This window comes from Ailuropoda melanoleuca, chromosome 2 (assembly GCF_002007445.2).
Source record: "Ailuropoda melanoleuca isolate Jingjing chromosome 2, ASM200744v2, whole genome shotgun sequence".
In the NCBI taxonomy this organism is placed as follows: Eukaryota; Metazoa; Chordata; class Mammalia; order Carnivora; family Ursidae; genus Ailuropoda; species Ailuropoda melanoleuca.
In genome coordinates, this window is record NC_048219.1 from 131,692,324 (window position 1) to 131,714,586 (window position 22,263).

Sequence of the window (22,263 nt, forward strand, 5' to 3'; positions counted from 1 at the left end):
AGGTTAATAACACTTTGCAATCTCATCTGCAGTGTTTTGAAGACTCTGTACCCACATCCTTGTCAACAGAATGTATTGTCAGTCTTTTGAATTAGAAATATCTCAGTATAATTTTATTTTGTTTTATTCATATAGATTTTACATATTTGAATTTCTTTATTAAGGCATAATTTCTATACAGTGAAATGCGCAGATCTATAAATGTATACACCCATGTAACCTCCATCTCATTCAAGAAATGGGACATTTCCATCACTCCAGAATGCTGCCTTGTGCCCATTTCTACTCAAATTCCACACCCTGTTCTCCAGAGGCAACCGCTAAGCTAATCTACCACCATTGCTTAGTTTGGACTGTGAATGGAATCATGTAGTACATTCTATTTGTATCTGGCTTCTTCTGTGCAACATGTTATTGGAGAGATTGACCTGTGTTGCTGCATGTATTAATAACTTGTTCTTTTTATTGCTGTGTAATATTTCATCGTATGAGGACCCCCGTTTTTCTGTCCATTCTTCTGTGATGGATATTCAGGTTGTTTCTAATTTTTTGATTGTTATAAAAGTCACTAAGAACATCCTTGTTCAAATCATATTCATTCCTATACATTTCTTTCTTTTTTTTTTTTTTAAGATTTTTTTAATTTATTTATTCGACAGAGATAGAGACAGCCAGCGAGAGAGGGAACACAAGCAGGGGGAGTGGGAGAGGAAGAAGCAGGCTCATAGAGGAAGAGCCTGATGTGGGGCTCGATCCCACAACGCCGGGATCACGCCCCGAGCCGAAGGCAGACGCTTAACCGCTGTGCCACCCAGGCGCCCCACCTATACATTTATTTCTTAACGGCTATGTAGTTCTCCATTTTGTCAGTGTAACTTAATTCATTCAACCAGTGTCTTATGAGTAGATATATGGGTGTTTTGGTCTGTTCCTTTTAGTTAATATAGATGAAGTAGGTGCATGTTTAGCTTTGTAACAAATGGCTAGTTTTCCTAAGTGGTTGTCTCATGTTATACTACCCCCAGACACGTATGAGAACTCTGGCCGAGAATTCTGCATCTTTGCCACCATTTAGCCTCCTGGCTTTTGCAAATTTGATATGAATGTATAATGCATTAATTCCATTTAACCAAATTTTTATATGAGGAATGGGTGCTGATTTTTGTCCAAAGCCTATGCAAGATATATGGAGATTTTTTTTTCTTTTTAGATATCTTAATATGCTGTATTATATTAGTGAATTTCCTAATATTGACCACCATTGGCAATTTGGGGATAAATTACCTTTGGTCACAGTGTATTAATATTTTTAATATGCCGTTGAATTTTATTTGTTGATATTTTTTAGGATTTTAAAATCAATATTCATAAGTGAAATTAGTCCAGAACTTTTTTCTATCTTTAGCAAGTTTAGATATCAATGTTATGTTCACTGTATAAATAAAACTAGGATATTCTCCTCTTTTTTTCCCCCCAACTTCGTAATTCTCCATAATTTATGAAGCATTGTGATTACCCATTCTTTGAAAGTTTGATAGAAGTTCCATGTGAAATCATCTGGACCTGATGCTTTTTAATGAGGTAGTTTTTTGATATTTTTCTTCATTTGTTTTATGGAAATTGATTTATTTCAGTTTTATTTCTATTAGTGTCAATTTTTAAATTTATATTTTCTTTAAAATTTTATCCATCTCTTCTAGATTTTCAAATATATTTGTTTAGCATTTTTAATAGTCTCATATTTGTTTTAATTTTATCAGTCTCATTGATTGTTTCCCAATTAATTTTATCTTATATATTATTGTTTCCTTTTATTTCTTGTGTAGGGTGGCTCGTGGTTTTCTATTTTGTTATTTCTTTTCATGAAATCGTAGTTTTGGTTTAATAATCCTACTGTTTTCTATTTTGTTTTCTGTGGAATTTCTTACTCTATTAAACTTTATTATTTCCTTCTGAGAGTTTAAAAAACTGTTAATATATTTGACTTTTATCAAATATGTTGCTACATTTACTGAGACCAGCATGTGAATTTTTTCTATTTATTTCTGTTAATGTTGTGAATTATGGTGATTTTGTTTTTGCCAATAACAAACCACCCTGGAATTCCTAGAATACACCTTGTTTCTCTGTACTGTAATATTCCTTTTATATATTGCTAGATTTAAAAAAAAATTTTCTAGATTTGATCATTGATGCTTTGTGCAGGATTTTTCACCTATGTTCATGAATCAGATTCATCTGTTGTTTTCCTTTACTGCAAAATCTTTGTTAGATCTTTGTGTCAATGTTATCCTTGTCCAATAAAATGAGCTGGGAAATATTACTTATTTTTTCCTTATTTTGACAAGTTTATGTAACATTGGTGTTTTTTCTTCCTTAAATGTTTAGAAGAATTCACTTGTTAAGCCATTTGGGCCTGGATTTCTTTTCTGGAAAAGTTGTTTTTTTTATTTTTATTTTTTCTGGGAAAGTTTTTAAATAATAGATCCAATGTCCAAAATAGAGAACTATTAAGATTTACCAATTAGTTGTGTCTATTTTAGTTACATTTTTAAAAGAAATTTTTCCATTTTATCTGTCAAATTTATCAGGCTTGTAATTTTACATAATATATTCTTAATACCCTTTTTTTTGTCTGTAACATCTTTAGAGATGTCCCCCTTTTTAGGTAAATTTCCTCCTTTTTTTCTTGCTTAGTCTTGCTAGTGATTTATCAATTTTAGTAATCAAGTCAAAGAATTTGTTGGCTTTGTTCATTTTTATTGCCAATTTTCTTTATTTATAATAATTTTCTCACATATTTTAAAATGTTCCTTTCAATTTATTTATTTATTTATTTATTTGACACAGAGACAGCCAGTGAGAGAGACAGCCAGTGAGAGAGAGAGAGAGAGACAAGCAGGGGGAGTGGGAGGAGAAGAAGAAGGGTCCCAGCAGAGGAGACTGATGTGGGGCTCGATCCCAGGACTCTGGGATCATGCCCTGAGCCAAAGGCAGATGCTCAATGACTGAGCCACCCAGGCGCCCCTAAAATGTTCCTTTCTTTTACCTGTTGAGATTTAGTGTCCTTTCTGTGGTAAAAACTTAGGCTATTGATTTTCGTACTTTGTTTTTTCCTAACAAATCCATTTAAGGCTATATTTTAACCTTAAACACTGCTTTAGTTGTCTCTTTAGTCTTTATTTATCGTATATTCATTCTCATAGAGTTCAAAAGTCTTTTTAAATTTCCTTTATAATTACTTCTTTGACCTATTTGTTATTTAGAAGTTATTGCCTAGTTTCAAGCAGTTATGAATTTTTAAGGTATCTTTTGTTTTTAATTTCTATCTTAATTCTACCATGGTTAGAATCTTTGAAATTTATTAAAGACTTGATCAGCATGAAGTTAATTTAGTAAATATTCTATGTACACTTAGAAAGAATATTCTTTCTTTTGTTACAAGGTGTGATATTCTATAAATGTTAAAATTATTTTGTTGAGTTTATAAGGTTTTATTGATTTTTCAACTAATGTTCTGTTAACTATTGGCCAAGTTGTTTATGTCTTTCACTATAATTGAAATTTTCTCTACTTTTAATTCTGTCATTTTAGACCTCATCTATTTTTGAATAGATGCTTTTTGCTGCATAAAAATTTAGAATTGATATATATCCCCAAAGGGTTGATTACTTTATCATATTTAAATGTTCTTCTTTATCTCTAGTAATACTGTTTTCTTCAGAGTCTACTTTCTGTTATTAATATATCCCCACAAGCTTTCTTGCATAAGCATTTGCATGCTGTAAACTTGTATAGTCTTTTTATTTTAGCTTCTTATGTCTTTATGTATAGAATAGTAATAGCTTGTTGGATATTTTTTTATCCAATTGGATAACTTTATTCTTCAACATGAATATTACTTCATTTACATTTAGTATAAAACTAGTATAATTGGGATTATATCTGCTATCTTATTTTGGTTCTATTACAGTTGATCCTCATTATTTCCTAATTCCATATTTGCAAATTCACCTACTGACTAAAATTTATTTGTAATCCCAAAATCAACACAGCAATTTCATGGTTATTCATGGACATGCACAGAGTGGTGAAAAATTTGAGTCGCTCTATGCACACATTCCTGAGGTCAAAATAGGTGATGTTCTGCCTTCTTGTTTCAGCTCTCATACTGTAAATATGTGTCTTTTTTGTATTTTTTGTATTTTTGTATTTTGTATTTTTCACATTTTTTATACTTTTCTTGGTGACTTCTCTGTTTAAAATGGTCCCCAAGTGTAGTCCCAAAGTGTTGCCTAGTGTTCCTAAGTGCAAAAAAGTAGCTAAATTTCTGGAGTCATGAGATAATGAGTGACTTAAAAAAAAAAAAAGCATAGGCAATAGTATTGCTGCAAGACTGAAAGTTAAACAAGGAGCCACATGGTTGAGTTACCTAGAGTCCAGAAAATATTAAACCCTTCTCAGTTAGTGCCATGGCCCACATGTTTCAGAAGGTGATATATAGTATGGAAAATGGTAAACTTGCAAGTAAACAGGCAGGTTGTATAGATCCGGGGACTGTAGAAAAAATTTTAAAAATACCTGCTAAGTGTTATAAGGAAAAGAACTATACGGAAGAGATTTTCAATGCTTATGAGAGTGATTTGTTTTACAAGGACATTGGTGAACAAACCTATGGAAAGGCAAGTGGTGTTTTGGTTAACAAAAATGGAGGCTTGTGAGACCTTAACTCTGTAGTTCCCCTAGGAGTTCGTATTCATTAATTCAGTGTTCGTGGTGATTTTATGTAACATAACTACTATGAATTAACAAGAATTGATGTATTTGTCTTGTTTTCTTTTCTTTCTGAAGGCTAGTGATTTTGTATGTTTATTTTATATCTTCTAATATACTAAATTATCTTATTGTTTGTAGTGTTTTTTCCATTTATTTTTTTTGAGTTATTCAGATATACAAACATAACATCTTTAAGTAGGTGTAGTTTTGTTAAATCCTTTTGGATGTGTACTTTCTCTAACTTAATTACCTTAATTTTTAAAATTTCTTAGTACCTCCAAGACAATGTTAAATAGTCAAAATAATGGGTAGCTTTTCCTTGTTTCTGAGTCTAATGGGAATATCTCCAATATTTAGCATTAAGTAAACTGCAAAATTTTGGGCTAGTATATGTTTTATCATATTTAAAAAATATCCATCAATTTCTATCTTGTCATGGATGAAGGTTCAATATTGTCATGCATACCTTTTTTGCATCTATGGAGACGATATTATGGTTTTCTCATGCCTATTAATACGATGAATTATATTAAGGGGCTTTCTAATATTGAACTGCTTTACATCCAAAGCATAATTTCCATTGGTCATTATACACACACACACACACACACACACACACACACACACACAATTTATTGTGGTAAAATACACATAACATTAAATTTACCATCTTAACCATTTATAAGTGTACATACAATGCAGTGGTAATAAAGACATTCATGTTGTTTTGCAACCATCACCATCATCCATCCCCCTAACTCTTTTGAAAAACTGAAATTCTATACTGATTAAACAACTTCCTCTTTTCCCCTTCCCCCAGTCCCTGGCAACCACCATTACAATTTTTGTCTTTATGATTTTAACTACTCCAAATACATCAAGCTGAATTATACAGTATTTGTCTTTTTGTAACTGACTTATTTTACTCAGCATAACGTCAAAGTTCATCCATGTTGTAGCATATTGCAGAATATCCTTCATTTTTAAGGCTGAATCATTTTTTTAAAATTTATTTATTTATTTATTTATTTATTTATTTGTTTATTTATTTTTTTAAAGATTTTATTTATTTGACAGAGAGATAGCCTGAGAGAGGGAACACAGCAGGGGAGTGGGAGAGGAAGAAGCAGGCTCCCAGCCGAGGAGCCCGATGTGGGACTTGATCCCGGAACGCCGGGATCACGCCCTGAGCCGAAGGCAGATGCTTAAGGACTGCATTACCCAGGCGCCCCTATTTATTTATTTGAGAGAGAGAAAGGGAGCGAGAAAGCACAGGAGCAGGGAGGGAGGAGCAGAGGAAGAGGGAGAAGCAGACTCCCCGCTGAGCAGGAAGCCTGACACTGGGCTCCATCCCAGGACCCTAAGATCATGACCTGAGCGGAAGGCAGACGCTTAACTGACTGAATCATCCAGGCCCCCAAAGCTGAATCACTTTCTATTGTATGTATATGACACATTTTGCTCATCCATTCATCAGCCAATAAGCACTTGGGTTGTTTACATGTTTTAGCTATTGTGAATAATGCTGCTATGAATATGCACGGAAAATATCTCTTTGAGATCATGCTTTCAAGGATTTGCTTTAGGTACCCAGAAGTGGAATTGTTGGATTTTATGATGACGAACTGTCGTACTATTTTTCACAGGAGCTATGCCATTTTACGTTCCCAACAACAGTGCCCAAGTGTTCTGATTTTTCCACATTATAATATTTTAATGGACAGTTGGATTCTTTTTTAAAGATATTTGAACCTGGGTTTATAAGTGAAATTCATCTGTAGAATTTTGTGCAATTTGTTTTCATATTTTATTTTTTTAATTTTAAAAAATTATTTTTTTATCTTAGAAAGAAAGAAAGGGGGAGGGGCAAAAGGAGACAGTCTTAAGCATACTCCATGCTGAGTGCAGGGCCTGATGCTGCGCTTTGTCTCAGGACCCTGAGATGATGACCTGAGCCTAAATCAAGAGTCTGAGGCTTAACCAACTGCTCTACCCAGGCGCCCCTTGTTTTCATATTTTAGTATCAATGTTCTACTCATTCATTTCAGAAAAAGAATTTACAAGCTTTTTGTGTTTTCAATATTCTGGAATAACTTAAATCTAATTGATTATCTGATGCTTCAAGGTTAAGTAGAAATCCACTGTGAAATCATCTGGTTTTCTGGGGTTTTTGTAGGGACATCATGTTTTTTGTACAGACGTATTTAAAACTTTTCTCTATTCTTTAATGGAAAATGGTCTTTCTAGAGTGTCCATCTATATTGGGAACAATTTTGGTAAACTGTGTTTTCCTATAAAGCTATTTTTACAATCCATTTTTAAATGTATTGACATAGAGTTGTTCAAATTAGTCTCAATTTAAAAAATTTTTTTACTTTGATAATTATTTACTGTTACCATTTCTTATTATGGTATTTATGTTTTCTATTTAAAATAAAGGCTTTTCAGTCATTTGTCAATTTTGCTGATTTTTCTTCCATAGAACCAATATTTTTATTTCATCATAAGTTCTATTATTTATTTTCTATCTCATTATTTTTGCTTTTTTCTTTATTAATTTCTTTACTTTCTTTTTACTTTGAGTCTTTTTCTAGCTTTTTGAGTTGCATGTTTAATCTATCTTCAATGCATTTTTTGTAGTCGATTACAAATATTTAATAGTAAGAACCTCCCGTACAGCTGTGCTTTAACAACGTTCTTTCAATTCTGATGTGTAACACTGTTGTCTTTATTTTCTATAAACTGACAATTTTGTATTATAATTTCTCTTTCACCCAAGAATTGCTTAACATTATGTATTTTAATGTCCAGGTATAAAAAAAGCTTTTAAAAATCATTTTTTAATTTATTTCTAGTTTTGTTGCATTATGGTCAGAGAACAATAATTGTACAAATATTGATGTTTGCCTACTATGTGGTCAGTTTTTGTGAATTTTCCATTCCATTTTGGAAAACATGTATCCTCTTTCATAGAATTCATAATTCAATTTATATATATAATATCTATCTTATTGATTATGTTGTTTAGGTCTTTTGAATCCTAATTTTTTACCTCACTGGCTCTATCTTGGTTTAAGAGAAGATAGTTAAGATTTCCCATTGTTAGTGTATTTCTGACTATTTCTTCTTTAATCTCATGTAGTTTCTGCATTGTGAAAGTGGTTGATGTGCCATTGGATGCATAAATATTAATAGCTGTTATGGATCTTCATTATGATTCATAGCACTTAGGATTTTAAAGTGTTCTTTTCTTAATATTTTTTGCTTGAGATTTACCTTCTGATTGCAAGAGCACAACTCTGCTTCTTTTATATCTGCTTGGTTCATTCAACGTGAATCCTTTACTCCTTGATTCCCATTAATTTTAATTTTATAATTAAAGATATAGGATGCTTATATGAGTTTTATCTGAATATTCTCCAATAATTTCTTTGTTGGATATTTTCCTTTTATCACATTGAATTCAGAGGGAATCTAGGATTTTGTAAAAATGCTTGGACTTATGTTAGGTGGACAAAACCTCAAACTACAAAGGTGACACTCACTAAAATAAGGCTTGGGCATCTAAACCTGACTGGTAATATGCCTTTTGATTTTAATTCCCTACATAATATTCTCTTTTTCCCTTTCTTAATAAATGTAATCCTGATTTGGCATGCTGCTGAAAGATAACATTTCCCAGCCTCCTTTCTAGCCAGGATGTGATCATGGGACACATATCTGGCCTGCAAGACACGACTGAAAAGCTGCGGATTTCTGAGAATGTTTCACTTTTTCAAAATTGTGCATTCTATTCTTGATTGTTAATTCTCATTTCCTATGTGTCTTATTCTTGTTTTCTTCCTCCTCTTCCTCTTTTTCTTCCTACTCATTTTTTCTTCATCATCTTCATCTTCCCTGGAAAATGAACATGAAACTGGGAGATGGACCAGTCAACTTTCAATCTTAAGGTGACCATGGGAGGAAAGCCATTGTTAATGATGGCAAAGCGGAAGGATGAAGACCGTGTGCTATAACTGACATGTTTACTTTTGGACTCCCTGCCTCTGAACTTCTTGTTTTGTGAAAGATATAAACACCCATGTAGCTAATTCTCTGTGACTGGATTTGTATTACACACAGTTAAACATATACATAACTAACAAATTCAACTTCATTTCTACACTTACATGTCTTCTTCCGTAGCTTTATTTCCCATTGTCATCCCTTAGTTTGCCTTTTGAACTTAAGGGAAGATTAATTTTCTCTGCTTTTGACTTTGGGCATTCCTTTGGGCTTGACTCACATTTTCTGTCTTATCCTCCCCTTCTCCATTCACCTCAACCACGTGATAATTTTCTTAGCTGACTACTTCTCCTGCTTTGTATGAGAATATTCCATAGTTCTGAAGGCTTCCGCTTAACTGGAACATACTGAGAAGTTCTCAAGCTTTTGACTCTGATATAGTGAGAATACAGTTTCTAAACCAAATTTCAGTTCCAAATGGAGCCTTTTAAGTCATCCATAGGTATATTGTTCTGGAGTGGTAAAGACAACAGTTTGCATACAAGAAAACATGGTAGACAACCCCCATCAGGCTCGCAGGCACTCTCAATTCTCCAAGTGCTAAACCCACGGCTCCGTCAACTCTACGCCTGGTCCCTGGCATGTGCTCCTTAGTGCAGTGTGTGGGGGAGCCAGCTCTGGTAAATGAAGTGCACTCAGAAAATCAGACCAGGGTCTGTGAGCAAGGGAGAAACCACAAACTTGAGCTGTAGTGCCACCTTTTGGAAAACAAAACTTAGGTTTTCAGTAGCCAGCCTGGTGAATCGTAAGAACCAGAGAAGACACAAAAGCCTAAGAATTCTTCCACAAGAGGAAGTAAGAAGTGTGGAGGGAGTGTACCCATAGAAGGTCAGAGGAGCCCCTCATTTAATAGGACCAACAAACAATATATCCCTATATCCCACCTGAAGGCAACTAGTGAAAATTTGAGAGTCTATCTACTACCTTGAATGTGAAAGCAGCAATGCAGAACTTTAAAAGCATGAAGAATCAAGGACACATATCATTGCCAAAAGATAATAATCCTCCAATTGTTGAGAACTCAAAGACACAGAATTGTGTAGTCTAGTTGTTAAATAATTCTAAATTGCTGTTTTAAGGTAACTCAACCAGCTATAAGAAAACATAAAAAGACAATTCAACAAAATCAGGAAAGCAATATATAACAAAATGAGAAATTTAGCGAAGAGACAGAAATCGTAAAAAAGGACAAAACAGAAATTCTAGAGCTGAAGAATTAGTGAATGAAATAAAAAATGCAACAGGAAGCATCTACAGAAAAGTAGCTACTACCATTTGTTAACAAACACAAAAGTATAAAAAAGGTAAATTGTGACATCAAAGATATAAAAGGGGAGGAGTAAAAGGGTAGAGCTTTTGTATGCAATTGAAGTTAGGTTGTTATTAAGTTAAAATGGACTGTTTTATTTTTGAGATATTTTCATATGAGCCTTATGGCAACCAAAAAGCAAAAACCTAGAGTAGATTTAACAATGGACAGATTTTCCAGACATGTAGTCAACTACAAAATGGTGAACTTGAACCATACATTAGACTAAATTGACCTAAGACAGTTCTGGAACATTCCGTCCAACAGCAGCAGAATACACACTCTTCTCAAGTGCATATGGAACATTTTCCAGAATAGGTCATATAATAGTCCGCAAAACAAATCTCAGCAAATTTAAGCAGATAGTGGCATGAAACTAGAAATCAGTAACAAGAGGAGAGCTGAAAAATTTACAAGCATGTGGAAACTAAACCACACATTCCTGAACAATCAATAGACCAAAGAAGAAATCAAAAAGGAAATTTTGAAAAAATCATGAAATAAATGAAAAGGGAAACACAACACACCAAAATGCATGGGGTGCTGCAAAAGCAGTTCTTAGAGGGAAGGAGAAAGTGATAAATGCATGTATTGAGAAAATCAAAAGATCTCAAATAAACAACCAACTTCACATCTCAAGATCTAGAAAAACAAGAACAAAGTAAGCCCAAAGTTGGCAGTAGGAATGAAATAACAAAGATCAGAATGGAAATAAATAAAATAGAGAGCAGAGAAACAATTGAAAGACCAACAAAACTAAAAGCTGTTTTGTTTTCTTTTTTAAGATAAACAAAATTGACTAAGAGCCTGTGCCCCCTCGGAAGGGTGCAGCTGGTACTTAGCTCCAGCAGCGATTTGTCTTGTAGGTCTGATATTGCCTGATGATCTATTTTTTTAAAAATAAGCCAGAAATCAATATGTTTATATAAATACATTGACTTTTCAGTGTGGGCCCAAAATGTTAAAGCCCCTGCCGCCATTCAAATCATGAAGCCATGTCCGGGCACTAGATTTGGCTCATGGGCTATGAGCTTAGGAAGAAAGGGTGTTTGGAAGCTGTGGGGTCACGAAGAAGACAGAAAACAGACAATGGTAAAGAAGCTTGAAAATTTTATTTATCTACCTTTGATATATTGAAAGCAGAGCACTTTTATGACAAACGTTTCAAGAGGAATGTCTCTTTCCTGTTTTACCACTGTGGCTACTAGTCTGCCCTTATCCTACCATTACAATGCAGATATATTGTGATTGAAATAATTGATATGTACAAATTAAACCACAGAAAAATAATTTCATTGCTAATGTAAGCAGGTTAGGGTACTTCATCCAAAATAAGAAAATGAGAGAATTCTGCATTTTCATATTTTAAAGTTGGTATTTTAGTAATATTTTGACAATGGTTTATTTCATTTACCATCTTTGGCTACACAACATTAAAAGAAAATTTATTTATTGGCATGCAAAGCAATATGGTTTCAGAATACACCTCTTAAATTTACAGAACTTAAAGTTTCAAATATCCCACATGGCTGGCAGGTGATGTGAAGGTGATCTTGAAGAGTGACATACTTACTTCCTAGAAATTAAAAAAAAAAATGGCAGTGATTTAGCATAGCTGTAATACTGAGATGATGTAATTAAATTATCCAGGAAATATTTCAGTGATTTACTTTGATAAAACTTGTTTGTCAATCTTTTCACTTTATAAATCCCTTACTCTTTTGAACTCTTCAAACATTTGCATTCAGAGATGACTTATCCTAAAGTTCCTCTATCAAGAAATTTAAAGTTTATGAATAATCATAAAAAGCAATTATAACTTATCAAAATAAGTCCTTAAGTTTTGGTGTTTAGATTTTTACTACGATGCTTATTACATTCAGTCCCTAATACAGTGTTTGCTGGTATTTTACTTTGTGCTAAAGTGTCAACATATATAGATAGCAATTTTTAATGTGACGTTAATATGCGAATGACTTTGCGTCTCCATGTTTTATTCCTATCTGTGTTCCTAATGCTTTGTCCCTTGTTGACACTCAGGAAATGTTTTTGGACTAAATGGGTGAATGGAGAGGACTGTAATGGTCAAAAATGAATATAATAATGTTTTCTTAAATGATTCCTAATTTTGATTATATACCAAGAGACTAAATAAAGACCCTCTCCCGGACGTCGGGAACAACCTGTCGCCTGTGTGATAATACTTATGGAAGTTTTGATGGTTTCAGAATTAACTAAAATACAGTCACCTCTCAGTAATTTTGGTCTGAAGCAGCCAGTTTATAAAGTCCCGGGTGGCAAGATCATCGAGAACTGTGTTCATCTCATCAGAGAAAGAGCCGTCGGCGTGTCTGCGGCGTAATTCTTCAACAATGGCGACTTCCTCTGGGAAGCTGAGAAGAAAGGATTAAATAAGTACTTGGTTAAATGTTCTAGGTAAGTCCTTACTGATTGCATATCCCTGGTAAGTCTCAGGGGGACCACCGAGAAAACAGTTTCTATTTCCACGGGCCTACCGGGAAAAAGCCTCACAGAAACTTCCATGTGGGAAAGGGAATGATTTAGGTAGGAAAGAGCAGAGCTGGGATCTGAAACCAAAACTATGTAGCGTCATGCCCTTTTCAATATTCCAGGCTACTTCGAAGATTTTAGTGTATTGGCAGCAGATGTTATTACTGAGACTTAATTTGTCTATAATTCAGAAAAATGTACTATGTCTCATAAGACTAGTGATTATTTGAACAGCCTTGCGACGTGCAGTATGAAAGGATTAAAACTAGTCTATACAACATTTTCTTTTTGAATGGTTTAGTATAGCAGAATTTTGGCATTATTACGTTAAAACACCATAACATATCCTCAAGTGTAAGCGACTATTTTACCATTAGTTTTATCGGTTTGGTCATTCATGTTTTAAAAGTCAGCGGCAATACTAGTTTCCTTTTGTCTTAAGACCTCTTTAAGTCTCACTGAGCTTGTTTTAAATCTCACTAAAAAAAAAACAGAGTTGAACATGAATTTCCTGCCTCTCATATTTCAAATGTCAATCAAAATGATCAGGAGAAAATGAGATGGTTCAGGAATCTGTTTGGTTGTGGTAAGTTCCAAGAAAGTCCCAAAAGGCTTTAGCTTCATTTTCAACTTTGACAATTTAGTGGTTGTCTATATGACAGTCCTATTAAAAAATGGGCATATTGTTAAATCTATGGGTGTTTCCACCTCTCCGTACTTTGAGGGGCAATTCATTACACATCTTAAGTTTTGTTCTTTTTCGTCTTCATCACGTTTTTATCTGAAACCTGACACACACGTACATGTGATCCCACGTGTAAATATTTACAGTCAGACTTTCAGTTTTCAGCCCTATGTCTTCTTTTTCCTTATCTCTAGATTTCCCGAGACAGTTCTAGTCTAAGCTTGTCGTCCTGGTACAGTTATCAAAAGCATTCTCTTTGTTATCAAGAGTGTCGTGGCTTGACAAATGAATACCTTAATTATTTTTTTTAAAAGACTTTATTTATTTATTTGACAGAGATAGAGACAGCCAGCGAGAGAGGGAACACAAGCAGGGAGGGGGAGTGGGAGAGGAAAAAGCAGGCTCATAGCGGAGGATCCTGATGTGGGGCTCGATCCCATAATGCCGGGATCACGCTCTGAGCCGAAGGCAGACGCTTAACCGCTGTGCCACCCAGGCGCCCCCTGAATACCTTAATTATAACACAACTATACTAGAAGATGATTATTAATTATAAATATTATTAATATTTTCTATCAAAAATAAAACAGACTAGACTTTTGTAGACTGTCTTCCACCGATTCGAGTTATTTCCTCAGTTTGTGAGACTATACTAATTGCTTCTGTAATCCAGATCCATATATAGATAACTGTAGTCTAAGTTTTCAGCATCATGCAAAAAAAAATGTTAAATAAGAATGTACAGACTTACTCTCGCCTTCCCCGGCCTTTCACCAGCCAAGCAATGAATTCCTTGGCAGCTTGGCCTTCCAAATAAGAACTTACATCACTGGTAAAGGTCCCTTCAGCATGTCTCTCAAATTCATCATGACGTTTGGCAATGTTATTCCTGAAAGAAATGTGAAAGTTAAGTTGAAGATCTGTCTCTTTAGCAATATGGTTCTCACCTTTAAGCAGTGCAGCTTTGGGTTCGGGATCCTATGTACAAGGGGCTTAGGGAGATTTGGGAGATGACGGTGGCCAGGGGATTATTCTGAAGCTACATTTATTACCTGGATCCAAGGTTGATGGGATAGGGCTAACAACAATTGAGGTAGGCTAAGGCCCCTCCACTCTACCCAGCATACCCATTTTCGCCTCCCCTGCTTGTCTGTGCCATTGATTATTAAAGCTGCATTTACTTCAGTCTCAATATATGTGGGCTCTGCCCTGTGCTGTGCTACTCGCAAGCAAGGCAGCTGTTTATTAGTCCATATGGGGGTCAGAGTTAATGAAGTGATTCAAGGGAAAGCAAAGGATTATCTCAAAATATCATCAAAGGGACCACATGATAATGGATTAAAGGAAATGTGTGATGGGCCAGCCATGAGGAAAGCTAAGAAGAAGACTCCATTTCACCCTCAAGGGTGTGCAGAGCTCTTGTGTAGGGGGGTGACCAGCTTCCCTCAGTTTCCCCTACATATATTGCCCCAGAAGGTTGATCTTAAACACACAACAGAAACCGCCTGAGAAAAAAATTGTTTCCAGTTAGTTAAACACGTTGTGGCAATCCCTTTCTAGAAATGAGGACAGTTGTTTTCATTTTCTCAAATTTGTGATTTCCAACATTTTGCCAATGGTCTCATCTGTAGTCCTTGGCAGGGACTTCTCCCAGTGTCTGCTCTGGCTGTGCCCGCCATCTTTCCTGCAGCTGTAACTTCCACTTTAAGAACTTTAGGTCAACTACTCTGTTGCTCCTGTTTCTCCTGCTGGCTCTGTTCACTCTCTTGCTCTAACTTCCTCTCTCCCTTCTCTATTCTATCCAGACAAATCTATAACCTTTTCCTGATTTTTAGATTCCTTCAGCTACTTTGTATGCATAACTCCCTTCCCCTGTGGGCCACCCTCCAAAGAAATTGTGAAATTCCACCATCTCTGTGAAACCCTTGCGGATGATTTCCTCCAGTAGCCTAGATGTAGCAAAAAACCCAACACTGTCAAAGAAAATCCAGCATTAAAATGTATGCCTTACGATAGGCTTGTGTTCTTATTTGCCTTCTTCTCTCTTTATGCTGTGCAGCTAGGCTGTAATTTTAAATGTGTATCTTGGATTGTATTCTACAAGAAAAAGACTGAATCTGTTTCCATTCCTTACCATGATTAACTTGGCTAGAGGATACTTTGAATGTGATCACAGTCATGAGTTTGAACCCTACAAGGGAATGTTGAATTTGCTCTATCCTTTGGTCAGAAATTACATGCCTAACCTTGTGGCTCCACAAGGGTCGACTTCCGATTTTAAAGGGAAATGGGCCAAGACACAGTTGAGAATACCATTTAAAGTCCATGTGCCATTGGAGGATAGGTAAGGGGATTGGAGGTGTGGAGGGGGAGGGGATATTCTGAGGAATAATACAAAGGATAGCATCATCAACCTTGAAAATGATCAAAATTGGAAGAGTTTATGGGCACGATTTGACAAGCATGATAAAAAAACTCAGGAGACATTGTAGACGTATTTATGTAACACATTTGTGTGCAATGTTTGGACCAGGTTCAGACCCTTACTTGTTCCTCTTGGTGCTCATCAACCACTGCACAAAATCCTGGGCACGCCTGGAGTCCAGGTACTTGCTGTAGTCACTGGTGAATGTGCCCTGAGAATGGCGCTTGTCTTCGTTCATCTGATCCGGATCATTGAGCGGGTCTGTCTGCGGAGCTGGGAGCGATCTGTGAAGAACAGTAATTGGTGCAAGTAAATCTCTCCTTAAGAGTAGAATCACTTGAACAGCATCGTCTCCATAAAACGCTGCACTTCTGAAGCTGGAAGGCAGGTGCCTTGAGTATTTCAGTGGGTAGTTCAGAGACACCTTTAGCTTGCCATGGGAATTCCACAGTTTTATTGGAATTGAATACACTCTGATTCTGTATTCTGGTAGTAGATTTCTCAACTGGCTTCTTTTTTCTGAAATGGGATTAAAGGAGTCTTTTTTTCCCTTTAATGCATCTACTCATGATTATGCTCATAATGACGGAAGAGATCAATAGCTTCACTATTTTAAAAGAATAAAAAATTCCCCCTTGTTTGTCGGGCAGTAGCAGACTTTTGTTCCTAATTGTGTTTTTGCATATATTAATATCAAAAGGTAGCTCAGTTACCTGGTTATATGGCAGCTAATGGTGGAAGAAAGACAATTAAACACTCAAAAAAAAAAAAAAAGACAAGAAAAAGTGCACTTGGTAATCTGAAACTGTATAGTGGATAATATGCATGCCAGTGATCAACAGTTGGTTGGCATGGTAAATATGGGGAAATAGTCAATGTGATTAATACTCAGAAATAGAAATGAGATACTATTTTTACCTGTCAAATTAGCAAGGATTAAACACAGGGAAGGATAGTGTGAGAGAAGTATTTCTATACTGCTGATGGGAGTGTGTTATGTGTGTGACTTTTCTGGAAAGCAAGTTGGCAAGATAATATAAAAAATTTAGACTCATTCAAACCCTTTGACATAGTAATTCTACTACTAGAAATCTATCCTCAGAAAATAGTAAGAAACATAGGGGAAAATGTTATTTGCAGCATTCTTTGTGGGAAAATTGGAAGAATTATTAAGTGTTTAATAAAGGAGGAATAGCTAAATAAATACTATACATTTATGAGATGAAATAGTATGCAGCCATTAAAGGTCATATATTTAATAGATATTTTTAATGATATAAGAAAAAAACAAATAATAAATGAGAAAAAACAGTATCTGGGATATATTTATATACAGTGAACATAAAATACAGGAAAGTATACACCAAATTTTAGAATTATGAATAGTTTTCTCTGAATAGTGAAGCTTGAGTACTTGAAAAAAATTTTGCATGTTTTCAAAATATTTTCTATCATGAACGCACATGACTTTCCCAATTAGCAACTAACCATTATTTTTTCAAAGGAGTAAAAGAGACACAAAGTCGGTATGAACAATTAAAATAATCTACTCTACAGTGTGGAATGAATGGATAGATAGTATCAGCTGAAGATTTCAAAGAGATATAATTTCCTGTGTAACGAATATGCAACATTGCCCTCCCCTTTGGTTATGAAATAGCGCATACTCTGATTTATGCTGCAGAAAAGCCTTTATCACAATGATACCTTGACCATTTGGAAAACGAACAGAGTATTTTACTGAGACCTACTCACTGATCATAGTTTTTACAGGCTCTATTCTAACCATAATGTTATGTTCGTTCAAGTCTAGGGATTTAATACCTGGATTTCTCCTCTGTGTCTTGAAGGGAACGTTGCCAGCTGCCTTGTACCAGCATTACAAACAATCCAGCCACAAAGTAAATGCTTTTCATTTTTGCTGCCTGTGGGAACACAGAGTCAGGGGCGGGGGTTAGAGGGTAGGAGGAGGCCAGCAACCATATTTAAACCTGTCAGATTAAATTAGTTCATTTTTGACTAAGTAAATATTACAAATAGAAAGAATAAGCTAGTCATCAATTTTACTCTGACAGTATTTCCAGCTTAATTTCAAATAGTGGATTATATTTTTCCCCAGATTTTGTTTGGTAATAAAGAGGATACAAAAGATATGTTCCACCCAATTAAAAAAAAAAGATATGTACCACCAACTAAGCTTCTTCATTAGTGCAGGACACTTGTGTTAATGATTAGAAGGCTCATTTCCAGACTTGAAATTAAAAATGTCCATGATAAACATTTAAAATATCTACTGTGGATGATATGCTACATATGGTTAGCCTGAATGGCACCTTATCCATAATGCCACCCCCTTCACTATCAGTCTGGCTTTCAATTAATAGTCCTCCACTTCCAAGCATTTACATTATACTGCATTTCAACCATCTTAAAGCAGCCTCAGGCTACAACTTGGCATACCAGCTGTCGGTTCAGATGTATTATTCATTTATATTTTAAATAGTGTAACTTGGTCTAGACTTTGTAATTATAAAGCGGCCAACAGATTTGAGGTATTTTAGGGTGCTTTGACCTGTTCTAAATTAAAGGGAAAAATCATTTTAAAGACAAGCAATTTGCAACAAGAACTAATGCTTCTGGCAACTTGGACAATCACAACTAAGAAACTAAGAGATCACTGTCATAAAGAAAATTAATGCTTGCTTCTGGAGTCTTGGAAGTCCCCAGGTTGTTTTATAATTGGACTTAGTCCAGGACATGTCATTCACTGCTACTGACACCCTAGGCCTGGTTGTACGATACACCTGGTTGCTTGTCTCCGTAGCTCAAGCAGATGCCCCGTGAAGCCACTGGATGCCAAGGCCATGATGATGCGGCGTGGATGGGGTGGGGATCAATATGAATGCGGGGCGGCGGCAGGTGCCCACGGGGCCACCTCCTCTATTCACTGCATGGAAACTTTGAGTCCCATGTTTGTCATGAACTTCTCTCTGCTACTTTCAAAGACCGACCGTGTTTACTTTGAAAAGTGGGGATTTCAATCCAAGTTTGATTATGCTTACCCATAAATAATTTGAATGAGTATTTTTAGCACATGGCATTTGGTTTGAAACAAGGATTTTACAAATATTATCATTTTAAACTATCAATCTTTTCTTTAACATCCTCGCCATATTTACTAATCTGTCTTTGGCACTAAAACACGGCCACCGTGTACCTGCAGTGGTATTTTTCTTTCTTTCTTTGAAATATTGTCTTTGTGGAGTAAGTGGTCAATTAGACAAAGCAACACAGTAGGAATCACACATGCGCCCTTCTTCATTCATCAGTATTAAGTTACTAATTAGGCATTTCGCTCCGCTTCAGCTTACCTAGTCAGCAAACTTTGGAAACTTTGTCACATATGCAGGTAGTGTCTTCTGATTATAATTCTCAACTGTAAATTCAGTCTTTGGGGAATTTTTAAAAAATTACAGCAAGCATTTCTTTTTAGGGTTAACTTACTGTTAAAAAGTCAGTTTAGTCCTAAATAATTCCTTTTTTGCAAAGTTCCAAAAGATTTGACAGTATTTTCTAGTATGTTCTACGGAGGCAGATTTAGAACAGGTGGGATTCTGCCACAGTGGAAACTAACTGAAAGAGAAGCAACTGTACGGAAGTGAGTATCTGAAGTCCTCTATAGGCAATAAAATGAGTTCTACTGAAAAAGGAACTGATTTTTAAAAATTTCATTCATTCATTTAGTGGAAGCCTACAGAGTTGTGAAAATTTTAAGAGTAATATTAAGTGTTTGAATACCACTACTGAGAAAGCAAATATTTATGTTATTTTGGGTCAAGCTCCTACCCAATAAGAGAAGAATTTTAATCACCCCCCTTTTGGTAGTCTAAGGAAAGAATCTGCAGTTTTTTAAGAACCACACATTTCTGCTCAAATTTAAGGGAAAGTATCGTAACAATAGTATTCTTTGTGTAGGAAGTCTTTTAGGAAGATACACCTTAGACCTCGGCAAGGTGTCATTATACTATATCCCCAGATATATTGGTGTTGTAGGCCAAATAAGTACTCTTCAAATGGGTTGGCTCATTTCTTTTATAGGTCCTTCATATGTGGGGCAAAAACACACCACTTAATCATTTTCAGCTTTTGAGGATCTTTGCAAAATTGTTCTTTGTCCTTAAGAACTTAAATAGGTACTTTAGAACATCTGTTTTTTTCCTAAAGAGATTTACTAAAATTTCGTTTCAGAATGTGAACATTTTAGATATATTACTTATTATTATTGGTTTTTAATACATAGTAAGGGATTATTAATCTGTGGTTTTACGCAGTTCCATCCAAAGTCTTCCCAATCCTTAACTCTATTTTTCTCGCACCAGATATGCTATGTCTCATTTATGAAGAGCTGATTTCATGGCTTTGATTTTTTTGATAGACTTATCAGAAATTTGAATATTTGAAAGACGATGTTGGTTCTGCTCTTTTAGAAAGCCATAAGTTTTCATTGGTAAGGAGCAATTGCTGTTATAGCTTCTCTAATGGACACATTTCTGCTGAATTTAAAAGGCGCCTTCTGTTCAAAGTAGTATACACATTTATCAAACCCAAGGAAAATATTTATTTTTCAAAATGTTACCACTTATTTTAAAAAAGCAGTTCTCCTAACAGTTAAATCTTATAACAAGTGCATTGATTTGAATCTTTGTTTTTCTTTCTATTTTATATCTTTGCATTGGATTATTTATCCAAGTCACTTTTCAGCTTCACGATGTTGAAATAAATATATGTAAATGTATCTTATATCACTTTTTCATCTCCATTCTGCCCCTTGAATTATTAGCAATAAGGTATAAGATGAAATAAAAGCTCTTAATTCATAATACTTTGCGCCCCTAAAAATACCTAACTGTACCCCAAACAGGATTGAGAGTCTTGCAATCACTCCCTCTGAATCTTACCTTCTGACACCGTGACTGGAGCAGAGCAGGTGGAGAGAGAGCGAGCCCTCTTTGTGGACCTTTGGCTGTGCTGTGTCCTAAGCTCTGTACTTCTGCAGCAGAACGCATTGCATTTATATACTCTCAGCGTCGTTCAGACTCACAGATATTACGCTGACAATATAAATTTCTCATCTGTAAATAATGAGTTTTTGTTACAAACGATTTCACTCGCCCACTCACTTTGCTCATCTGCATTCTATGCTTACGTTGGGTGGGACCTCTGAGACCAGGAAACTGTATTTACTCTCCTACTTTTTTTTCTTGTTGTTGGGAATGGAAAGGGCAGTTTGGAAATTCACCCTTCACTCTCATTCAGGCATGAAAATCACTTAAGTGCTCTAAAGTAAATTCTGATGCCGAAGGGGGGGGGGAACAACCCTTGAAATTGCATAGTTTATGGCTAACCCCACTTTGAGCAGGGTCTCATTTGGGGGTCTTACAAGTCCTTCCTTTTGCTGTCTAGTTATGATGTATTTATCTGAATGCAATAATCAGTTCATTCTATTACCTACCCAAATAATAAATCATTCACTCAACACATACTTAATAAGAATCTTCTCATCCCCACCCTACAGAATTAATTGGTATTATTTTGGAGGAGAATTAAAAAAAAAATGTATCAATTAAGACCTAATGTGTCCTGTTGTAGTAAATTGGATTCAGGCAGAAAAGATAAAGCAAAACAAGGATTAAACATCCAAGATAGGTGATGATAGTAAGATGGGGACTAGTATTTCTTTTTTCTTCTCATGGATTTATGAAGACTAAGTCTGTTGATAAGAGACCTGGACACCAATTCACAAAAGAAAGAATGTGGGGAAAACTCTTGACATCAGATGCATACTGTTACGTTTCCTGGGTTTCGTGATCCACTACTTAGGACTTTAATGGTCTATAGGACTTAGCAGATATGAGTCTGGTCATTTTAGAGAAAGAGAAGAATGTGAAATGACCTGGACGGGCAGCATAAGAACAGTTGTCAGTGTAATTAGATTTTTGGTCTGGCTGCTATCAACACACTGTGTAACTATGGTCAAGTCACTCTCTCCTTGTGCCCCAGCTTTCTCACCTGCAAAATGAGAGGGTTGGTTAAATGACTCTTGTAAGATAAAACTGTGACTCCATATGACAAAATCATTGTGATATCTCCTGGCTAGATTCTAGTATTTGACTACCATCAACTGCATGACAAAGCTGATGACTTGTATGGAAGTAAATCATGGAAGCAAATCATGGAAGCAACTGGAGAACTTAAACTCTTCAATTGTGAATTGGACCCAGTGTTGAATGTAAAGCCAGTTAAAGGCCATAGTGATCAGTTCTATGTGAAATTGGGGGACCTCAGGAAGAGGGTTTGTGCTAGTGGTTACTGATGGTGTAAAGCCACGCCGTTCAAAGTGTGGTCCAAAACCCAGCATGACCTGGGAGCTTGCTAGGAATGCAGACTCTCAGGCCCAAGCCCAGACTTAATAAGAATCTGTATTTTACCAAG

The 22,263-nt window shown here is 35.4% G+C and overlaps 1 protein-coding gene across 2 annotated transcripts; it reads right to left on the reverse strand.

Annotated features, from left to right (window-relative positions):
• Positions 1–11,250: 11,250 nt before the first annotated feature.
• GCG (glucagon) lies at positions 11,251–20,813 on the reverse strand. 2 transcript variants are annotated; one of them, XM_034644271.1, is made up of 6 exons: positions 20,730–20,813; positions 17,596–17,696; positions 15,894–16,055; positions 14,098–14,235; positions 12,400–12,543; positions 11,251–11,726 (listed from the first exon to the last, which is right to left on the reverse strand). In XM_034644271.1, exons 2-6 carry the CDS (start codon positions 17,685–17,687, stop codon positions 11,720–11,722), a joined length of 543 nt encoding a protein of 180 aa, XP_034500162.1. In that variant the 5' UTR covers positions 17,688–17,696; positions 20,730–20,813; the 3' UTR covers positions 11,251–11,719. The 2 variants fall into 2 exon arrangements, with proteins under 2 accessions (XP_034500162.1, XP_019661097.1); XM_019805538.2 differs by lacking the exon at positions 11,251–11,726 and having other exon boundaries at positions 12,396–12,543.
• Between the last annotated feature and the right edge of the window lie 1,450 nt (positions 20,814–22,263).

Excerpts from the sequence above, each read along its gene's own strand:
- GCG (XM_034644271.1), bottom strand. The coding sequence starts at position 17,687 with ATGAAAAGCATTTACTTTGTGGCTGGATTGTTTGTAATGCTGGTACAA. Across the intron at positions 14,236-15,893 it reads ATGAGCACCAAGAGGAACAA|GAATAACATTGCCAAACGTC; the intron begins GTAAGGGTCTGA and ends CATTTCTTTCAG. Across the intron at positions 12,544-14,097 it reads AAAGGCCGGGGAAGGCGAGA|CTTCCCAGAGGAAGTCGCCA; the intron begins GTAAGTCTGTAC and ends CTTTCTTCTCAG.